We start from the raw sequence: 9,891 nt of genomic DNA on the forward strand, positions 1-9,891 counted from the left end.
GGCTACAGCTCTGTGTCTGTCCCTCTGCTTTGGATTCACTCACCACTGAGTCTGACTTAATGCCCCCCCCACAACACTATCTGAGTCTCTGTTACTGGGGATTATGTTGAACGATTCTCATTCCTTAAGTAATTGCTTAAAGCATCTAAATAAAGTTTTTTGTTGGAGTTTGTAACATTCCAAAATATTAACTTCTAACTAAATACTAACTTATTAAAAAGATTTTCTTTTTCACTGTATATGCATATCCATATATCAGCTAATAAATACTAATAATCAATATCGGCCTTGAAAACCAGTATCGGTCAATCCGTACAATAAACACATGCTGCCAATGCTGCCACATATTGTGAAAGACACTCAGAGATTTTTTCTGTTATTATTATATATTATCGGGGTAGATTGGTAATTGCAGATGATCTGTATCTGTGATTTATTTGATGTATAACCAGTAAAGTGAATTCTTTATTGGTCCTACTTTGGCTCGGCTACAGCTCTGTAGCAAACTGTTTACATTTTAAAACTTCAGGAAGCTATTTTTGTTTTTATTTATTCATGTCTGTGCACTGTGTATTATGTTTAAAGTTTCAATTCTATTAAATAATTAACTAAAGCATTTTAACAAACTTTTGTGTTGATTATGACTAAAAGATTTTCATTAATTCCAAGTATCTGTTTTATTAACTAATGATCGGTATTGGAATTGGCCTAAAACCAATATTGGTCGACCCCTAGTGGAAAATTGTAGTGATTTTGAAAATAATTATCTGTTTGTCATTGTTTTCTGACTGAAGCTGTCCATGTTGTTTCCAGGTGAGGTGTGGCCGCCGGCCCTGCCTCCTCCCGAAGGCTCCGCCCCCCCCGGATGCCGATGCCCCGTCCTGCCCAGCCGGCCACGAGTGTGCGGAGCATCAGTTCCTCACCTGCTTCTCGCCGCCCTGTCACCAGTGGGGCGTGTGTTCAACGCCCGACCCCCCGACACCCCTGCACACCCAGTGCGAGCCCAACAGTGGTTACCTTGACAACAGCTGTGCTCGCATCACGCTCATCTTCAAAAAGGACAAAGTGCCACAGGTGAGGGACTTTCTGTGTGTGGATACAGAAGAAAAGTTATAATGTGGTGATATGTCATTACCAGTGGTGGAATGGAACCAAGTACCTTTACTCCAGTACTGTAAGTACAAATGTTGAGGTACTTGAGTCTTTTCTTTTCATGTAACTTTCTACTTCTACTCCGCTACATTTCAGAGACAAATATTGTACTTTTTACCCCCCTACATTCATCTGACAGCTTTAGTTACTAGTTGGAGAGAAATATTCTACCTTTTACTCCCCTTACTTTACTCAGCATTGAGTATTTTTACTTTTAATAATTATTTCCTGATGATATTTACATACTTTTGCTTCAGTAACATTTTAAATGCAGGACTTTGACTTGTAACAGTCATTGTGGTATTAGTACTTTTACTTAATAGTAAAGTATCTGAATACTTCTTTCACCACTGTCCATTGCAACTTTTAGTACATTTTTTTTTAGTTTTGGTGGATTCAAGTCATTTCAAGATGTTGCTTTGATGCTATTTTTGACAAATAATCAAAACATTGTAGTGGGAAGGATGTGGGATCAGTGCTTCAACAGCTGCTGCCACTTTGCCTTTAAGCAATGAACGGCAACCTGAAATGTTCTGTTTTTTTTTTTTAATAACTTTGTTCGGTGTTTCACAAAACTTTTCAGAGTAGAACTCTGTGGTTTGACCCAGCTTCCTCAGTTTTATAATTAATTCAATTTATAATTTTATTCTTCCTTCGTCAGTACTAAAAATGGCAAAGATGGCCCTAGCAATGAAAAAAAAAAGATTATTGGTGCTTTTATGTTTAACAAGATAATATTTGAAATATGACATATAAACATAATGCTTTGTGGTTTTAGTGTTCTAAATGCAAGCCAGACCACGACAGCGCTGCAGGGACTAGAAGTTTCTGCCAGTCTGAAATAAGGCTGGAGAGACATTTGATTTTAGTCAAGCTCGTGGATGTGTCATATCATAACAAAACATGAGAACTCATTTTCCTTCCACCCTGGGATAACATTTGATAATTGTTGGATGTTAACAACCCAGGGTCGGTAGGAAATGTCCATCTCGTGATATGTAAAGAAGAAGAAGAAAAGACAGTGAAGCTGCAGTTTTTTTTCATCAGTGTGTGGACTTTTTTAGTTGTTGATGAAAAATAAAAACTTGGTAGAAAAAGCTGACAGGGGCCTTAAAAAGACATAATATCACTTAGAGCTACTTGAAGCTGTCTCTGCTTAGAATGTCAAAATCATATAGAAGTTATCTCAGGACACGTTACAGATAGAGTATGTTATTTGTTATTGAAGTGTATTAGCCTTGATGCTTTGGCAACATTGTTTTTCTGATTTTCATGCCAATTTGAATTTGTATGTCTAGACCACACTATAATTTACAGAGACCCAACAATTGCTTCTAGGGGCATGCCTTTGGTGCCACAGTGGCAAGGAAAAACTTCCTTCAAACAGGCTGAAACCTCAGGCACAACAGGGCTCCTGGGGGGGGAGGGGGAGAGAGGGCGAGAGAGAATGAGTGAGAGAGACGCAGAAATTTGACTCACAGTCCTTAACGAAGCTTCGTTCCTCTCTCGTGTCCACCCCAGCAGCTCTGAATGAGGTTTTCTGAATGGAAATGAATTGGCTCATTCTGACAAGATACTGATCTGAGATCTGAGCCAGAGTGTCCCCCCCCACCCTCCCGCTGGGCCTAGACACTCTGATTGGCTGCATCTGAAACAGACTTAGGACACTTCTAAACTGATTGTTCCTCGCCAACAGTGCAGATGCTAATCAGTCTTGTGTGTGTGTGTGTGTGTGTGTGTGTTGCAGGGCACCACTATAGAGAAGATCTGCTCCGAGCTGCGGTACCTCCCTGTCACTCGGACGCTGGCGGAGGAGCGAGCGCTGCTCATCCTCTGTGACCAGTCCTACTCCAACAGTGACGCCGTGGAGGTTGCCATGGTGATTACTACACACAAACACACACACACACACACACACACATTGATATTGGCTCATTGAAAGGTAATGTACTGTACTTCTTTCTTGCTGTCCGGAGTTTGGACTTTCAGGGTTAAAAGTACCTAATTGGAAGTTGTTTTGGATAAAAGCGTCAGCTAAATGACTTGTTATGTAATGTAATGTAAAATGGGATTTTATTTGGTGATGGTTAGAGCTGTAACAATTCCAAATGTTGCTTTACAGGTCATTGTCTGAGAAATAATTGCGATCGACAATCAAATTGTCTGCTTTAACGTCAGTTCCCACATCGTCTCATTAACCCGTTTGCGCCGGATGCTTCGCGACGACACATCTACCGCCGGTTACTGCGTTGCGCAACTCTGACCCTCCTGCCGGCTGCTGGGTGGCGCAGTATTTTGTATTCGTCGGTCTTTTCATGACGCGTGCAGCAGAGAACATCATTGGTTCAAAATACACATGAGGCGGGTCTTGTTGGCTATTTAAAGCCATGTGACCACCAAAATGTACCGTAGTTTGCTGAAAATCATGTCAATCAACCAGACATACATGTGCGTTTGTTTATGAAGTTTTGGGAGACGAGCGAGAAAACGGCTCTGACGGAGGAAGTCGTAGATTATGATGAAGACATCCTCCCTCCCAAACTCCTCACTATCTTCCACCTCAATGTCACCGGCCTCGCTGTCTGACTCCTCCTCTGATTGCGTCGTAGCCGTTTTCTTGCTCGTCTCTCAAACATTCATAAACAAACGCACATGTATGTCTGATTGATTGACGTGATTTTCAGCAAACTACGGTTAATTTTGGTGGCGAACAAGACCCGCCTCATGTCTATTTGAACCAATGACAATGCGTTCTCTGCTGCACGCGTCATGAAAAGACCGAGGAATACAAAATGCTGCGCCACGCAGTAGCCGGCAGGAGGTTCAGAGTTGCGCAACGCAGTTACCGGCGGTAGATGTGTCGTCCCGAAGCATCCGGCGCAAACGGGTTAAAGGAGAATCGTGGTTTTATTTTTTCCTATCAGTTACAATAACGTTGGGAAGTCTGGGAACGTCGCTACAACAAAGTCTAACATGTTAAGAAACATAAGCCATCAGTTCAGCCCGGATTATCTACCAGAGATCTTCCGTGACCACTACGGGGGCCATAGAGTCACTGCAGGGGGGCCGACATATTATTCTTTAAGCTTAAAGCGCGATCACAGAAGGCTTGTATCATGTGGACGCACCGACAGTTTTGTTATTACTTTGAATTTCTCATGGGGGTGACAGAAACTATGCACTATAGCTTTGATACTTTTTTGAAAGTTTCTTCCTCAAAATATGAATCCATAATACTTGTAAAAAAACTTAAAAAACAACATTGATGGTATGCCTACTGGCCTGTAAGGTGGCACTATGGTAGCCATCCACAGACACAGTTCAGCCTAAGGATTCACTATGCCTTCCACATGTATGTTTGACATTAGAATATGATGATATATGTAAGTAGAAAATATAGACAGTATTGAAAATAATTATCTTAATAGCTTAGTATTGTAGTAGGACACCATACAAATGTAAGTATTAATGCTTTAGGCTACCCTACATTTTATTGTAGGCCCAGTTAATAGTTTTGCAACTTCATTTTATGCAATATATAGTATGAAGTAGGGTGTGTCCCTGCGAGTCTCTCTTTGAAAAACGACCTCTTTATTCAGAGATAAAAGTGAAAGTTAGAACGTGAAAGGATTAACCCATTAATGAGTTTGGTATACTGTATAAATCATCTGCATTTATATGGACACAGCAACACACACCGACAGACTTGAAAGCCTCTGCCTTCTCTCCACCTCACTTTCCATCTTTTCTTTTCCCTTCTTTGTTACATCACACTTCATTGTCACTGCAAATCGTTTCCAGAGTCCAGTAAAATCGGCACTTTTTCTTTTATTGAGTCTTTTCCCGGTTTGTTTAAAAAAGAAACAAGAAAGAGAAAAGGAAAAGAGTGAAGAGGGAGAGGGGTTTGAAACATCTGGATGACATTAAGTGTTTCTGCTGGAACCCCTTGCTGATCTTTGTCTCTGCTCTTCTTTCTCTTCTTTTTCACTTTCTCTTTCTCTTTCTCCCTCACTCTTTTCTTTGCTGCTGTCTTTTCTACATCTCTTTCCTCTAATGTTCAGTCCTCTCTGTCTCTCTCTCTCTCGCTCTCCCCTCTTCTCTCTCCTCCCTCCTTCCTCCCTCGGCCACCCAGATTTGGATCAGTCTCATCAGGGCACTAAGCTTTTAATAGAGTGGATTAGTTCTTGTTCCTCTGATGTTTGCAGGCCTGTTTTGAGCGACAGAAACAGGAAAAGGAGTGGTGAACCTAATACTCCCACTTGCTGACAACTTGTGTTGCAGCAAAATGTCCGCGCTAATATCCAAGTGTGGGTGAAATCTTTATAAACCCAGCTAAGCTACGCCGAGTGTGGCTGCTTATGTTGCTGTATTCTCTTCCAAAAGACTCTCTGTGTGTTTAAACGCTCTGCTGCATAAGACAAGTGGTTCTGTGTGTGTGTGTGTGTGTGTGTGGGTAGGTGTGGGTGTGGGTGGATGTAGGTGTAGGTGTGGGTGTAAGTGTGGTTGCGCGTGTGTGTGTGTGTGGGTGTGTGTGTGTGTGTGTGTGTGTGTGTGGTGGTGTTTTGTTTGGGTGTGGTTGGTGTGTTTGTTTGTGTGTGTGTGTGTGTGCTTTATCTTGACATGTTGAGGCTGTGTCAAGTGTGTAAAATGCTTGACCCGCTGTCAGGGAAGCCTCCAGAGCTAAGTTAGCTTTTTTCATCCTTTAAACTAGGTTTATTGAATATTGAATGTATATGGAAATATAAATACCTGTAAATATACCTGTAGTTAAATGCCAATGCAATACCCAATAATAAATATGAAGCCATGTTTAGCAGAGCTGAGGTCGCGTAGTTGGCCTGCGTGGCTACTATGCGCCCTGTCAATCACTCCGGGGGCGGGGCTAGAGGTGTGTGAATGAGCTGCTCATTCTCTCCGGAGAAGAAAAGAGGAGTGTTTGTCCCGGCGAGCGGGGAGCACAGCTGGCCTGTTCTCTATTGTTTGTCCTAATTGAACTGCACAGCACAGCTAATCCCCTCCTGCCCCCCCTTTGCTCTCACCCTCAGCACCTTATTAGGCAATTAACTCCACCCTCTGTGGTCTCAGCGGGGTGCAGGGGGGGGTCTGCAGCCTGCCAGATGTTAGGACAATCTCTTTTATTCTGACGGATGAATGTGTGTGTGTTTTTTCTTTCTCTTTTTGTTGTTGTCCCACATAGCCTCAAGCAACATTCTGACCATTTGGCAAATGGGCTTTATTTTCCTTTCTCTAGTGTGCTGATATAATCTGTGCTGTCAGTTTCTTCACTAAAACCGCGTGCTTGTGCATGTTTCCCCCATTACCCACAAATGGGCTTTTCTACATGATCGCTGACCACTTTTCGCTACCATAAGTTTTAGAGTGCATTTGGGTTCCCTGTAGTTTCAGATGCTCAAAACTTCCTTAAAACAAGCAATGTATATATATATATATATATATATATATATATATATATATATATATATATATATATATATATATATATATATCACATTTTCTGTTGCTGTCGGGTGAAAGAAAACCTTGTATGTCCAAAACCGTATTTTTGCTGTTGTTGAAAAAAGGCTGATTTGAAAACATTTGATTGAGCTATTTACTATTAAATTAAATATGCTATTAAATATTTGTGAAACCCACAGACAGACGTGAAGGGTGACCTTTAGCACTGATTTACGAAAAAAAATTAAAACGACCGACAGCGACGATATGCACTATATACTGAACATAAGTTTTTTTTTTTCTTTTCATAAACATTACATACAAGTGTATACAACACATACAAAACATACTGTATAATTTAATAGACCTAATATATTTGGCCAACTTTTCAAATCCATCGATGCAGTTGAGAGCATGTAATTACAGTATGTCTGGATGTTAATGGATGATGCTAAAATCAATTGTCAAACAAACCCCAAACTTTACCTATACCATTTCTCCGTTTCTCTAATGTGAACACACTCACTTTCAACACGTGGAATGACGTGTTATCGTAAAACTCATGTCCACCATCTCTCTCTCTCTCTCTCTCTCTCTCTCTCTCTCTCTCCATCCGTGCAGTCCTTTGAAGAGGACAGGCGATCGAAGGACAGTGATTGGGACCGCGGTCAGATCCAGAAGGCCGCAAGCGCTGTCATTGGTGCCCTGTCCAAACGCCAAAACAGCAGTGTAATGCTGGCCGTGGTGGAGATCAAAGTGGAGACGCCGGTTGAGCCGCCGCCTGTTGGTGAGCCACGTTCAGCTACGTCTTTGTTAAATAGGCCGAGTAGTATATAGCGTGGAAATAAAAAAATCAAGGAATTCTGTTGTTTACACCAGAAAAGGGGGTGAAAACAGCAGAAGGGGTCCGGGACCCCTAGGGGCTCGTCAGAGTCAATGCAGGGGTGCCACCAAATAATTGTTAATTTTTAAAGGTTTAAAAAAAAAAGAAGTCTTAACATGAATCCACCAATCAAAAATATGATTAGCAAATTCTTACATTTTAGTAGCTAATCCTTACTGATAATAGGCCTACTGGCCTATAGGTAAAGTAGTCTCTAAGACCACCCAGAGTTCATCCTGAGGATTCACTGTGTAATATTAAAACAGGCCCTAAAATATGTATAAAGGTTTTAAGCCGCCCTCCATGTTAATGTAGGCCCAGTTTGTTATGGAACTTACAGTATATGTAGAATGCTTCATCTCTCTTTCAGTTAAGGGGTCCTTGGCCGAAAAGACCAAAAAATCATCTTTGCAGTGACGGCTGGGGGGTTCTTCTTAGGGGTGTAACGATAAATCGATTCAACCCTCAACAATCCAATATTATCAATGCAAAGTGAAAATATAGATACATATCATCATCTTCAACATCCAACTTTACTTTGAAATTCCCACTTTGTATTTATTCCTTTTATTAGAAAGAGTAGTTACAAGGTTTTAATCTAAATATCTGGAAGAGCTCAATAATGAAATTGTCAAATCATATTTTAGTTGCATTTTGTAAATATATACAGTATATATGTAACATGTGTTGAATGAGCTTATGTATCGTCTGGTATCGGTCCCAGTTCCCTAAAATGAATCGAATCAAAATTTTACTGTGGCAGATTTTGAGATATCAGTAAATGTTGAATCCACGTCTAAGGAATCAATATAATATTATACCTTCAGAAAAACGTTCATTCTGGCTGTAGATGCTTTGAGCATGTGAATGTGGAAGCACAGACTTCCAGAGAAAGGTCCTTTCTAACAGCCTCGTTCCGACTTCCTCCCCTTCAGGTTACCTGGTCCCGGTGCTGTGCGTTGTCTTCAGCCTCCTGTGGATCTTCTGCATCATCGTCTGCGTCTGGTGGACGCGCAAGCGGAAGAAAGAGCGCAAGAGAGTGGCCCGCTCCGAGGACACCACGGTCAACAACCAGCTGGAGCCGCTGCGGAACAACCGCGGCAAAGACATTCAGTACGAATGCAAGAAGCTGATGGGCCCGTCGGACCGAGTGTGTGACGGGGCAGAGGGCGAGGAGGGGGGGGAGCCGGACGGGGAGCCGGAGGAAGACGAGGAGAGGGTGCTGGGCATGGGGGACAAGTGTCCGCCGCAGAAGTGCAGCGTAGCAGCTGCGAAGGACAGGGGGGAGATGGGGAAGGGAGGGGTCATCTGCACGTCCCGCAGCGGTCCGGTCAAGGCGCCACACCGGACGGCGTTCAGCCCCAAAGACAACCGGTGTAAAAACCTGAACGCCGCCAAGCTCAGCGAGGACATGAAAGACCACTATGTATGAACACGCGAGAGGGACGAGGGACCTTTTCCTGAATCAAAGAGAAAAAAAAAACTGCGATGTCTTCAACGTCACTGAATTTTCAACTCTTAAAAAAAGCACCAAAAGTGAAGATTAAAGATGCTTTAATTTTCTATTTTTTGTTTTTGTTTTTGTTTGTCACACCTTTATTTAACTTCTTCTTTGTCTGCAAGCACGGATCCTTTTTTTTTAAACCAAAAACCAACCCCCAAAAAAAATTCAGAAAAACAACACAAAAAGAAAAAAGAAAAAGCCTCACTGCTCCTGGATTTCTGTTTGTTCTCGTCACCGTGTTGGAATCAAGAAGAGCTTTCTTTTTCACAGCGCCCGATTTCTTTCTGTTTACAAACTGTTTTTTCCACTTTGCCTCACCAGAACTAACGCTTTCCCTTTTTCTGTTTCTTACGACTTTGAGATGTAACTAAGCGTGCTCAGCTGGCAGCTGTTAACATTGTTTCTACTGGTCCTGTCTGCCTTAGCCCAAATCTGTGGGCCTTTTCTACACTGTGTTCATATCACGTCTTTTTTATAAAACAAAAAAACCCCAAAAAAACATTTTATATACATTACATGAACGTTGGCGCAGAGAATCCACTTTATGATACCTGGCATGAGCTTTTCTTTTTTTGTTTACATTCAAAAACATTTTTTTCCATTTTGTGTTAAGGCTTAAAGGTTCTTACTTTTAAATAATTATGCCACTGCTTCCGGTGAGTCTACATGATGATTTTTTTCAGTATTTGCTTTGGTAGAAAAGTGCCTTTTAGCCCTTATTCTTCCCTCTTTTTTTTCTCTCTGCCTATAGAGTTTATGAAAGCAGAATTTTAAATACATATAAAGGGAAAGATGTCCTAGTAACAACTCTTCACACCACAGTAAAGGTTATTTTCTTTGCAATGTACATATGTAAATATGACAAAAAATGGCTGTGTATATTTTAATTTAGTAA

At 41.5% G+C, this 9,891-nt stretch overlaps 1 protein-coding gene across 2 annotated transcripts in view; it reads left to right on the forward strand.

The window, feature by feature from the left end:
- The window catches only part of LOC116695769 (protein jagged-2), a 69,935-nt gene extending 60,287 nt beyond the window's left edge, over positions 1-9,648 (forward strand). For both annotated transcript variants that reach the window (XM_032526224.1, XM_032526225.1), the window contains 4 exons: positions 814-1,074; positions 2,900-3,031; positions 7,231-7,396; positions 8,428-9,648. In XM_032526224.1, the coding sequence (XP_032382115.1) occupies positions 814-1,074; positions 2,900-3,031; positions 7,231-7,396; positions 8,428-8,924 (1,056 nt within the window). In that variant the 3' untranslated portion in view covers positions 8,925-9,648. The remainder of the gene's footprint in view (positions 1-813; positions 1,075-2,899; positions 3,032-7,230; positions 7,397-8,427) is intronic.
- Positions 9,649-9,891: the final 243 nt, after the last annotated feature.

Source organism: Etheostoma spectabile, chromosome 9, assembly GCF_008692095.1.
Source record: "Etheostoma spectabile isolate EspeVRDwgs_2016 chromosome 9, UIUC_Espe_1.0, whole genome shotgun sequence".
NCBI lineage: Eukaryota > Metazoa > Chordata > Actinopteri > Perciformes > Percidae > Etheostoma > Etheostoma spectabile.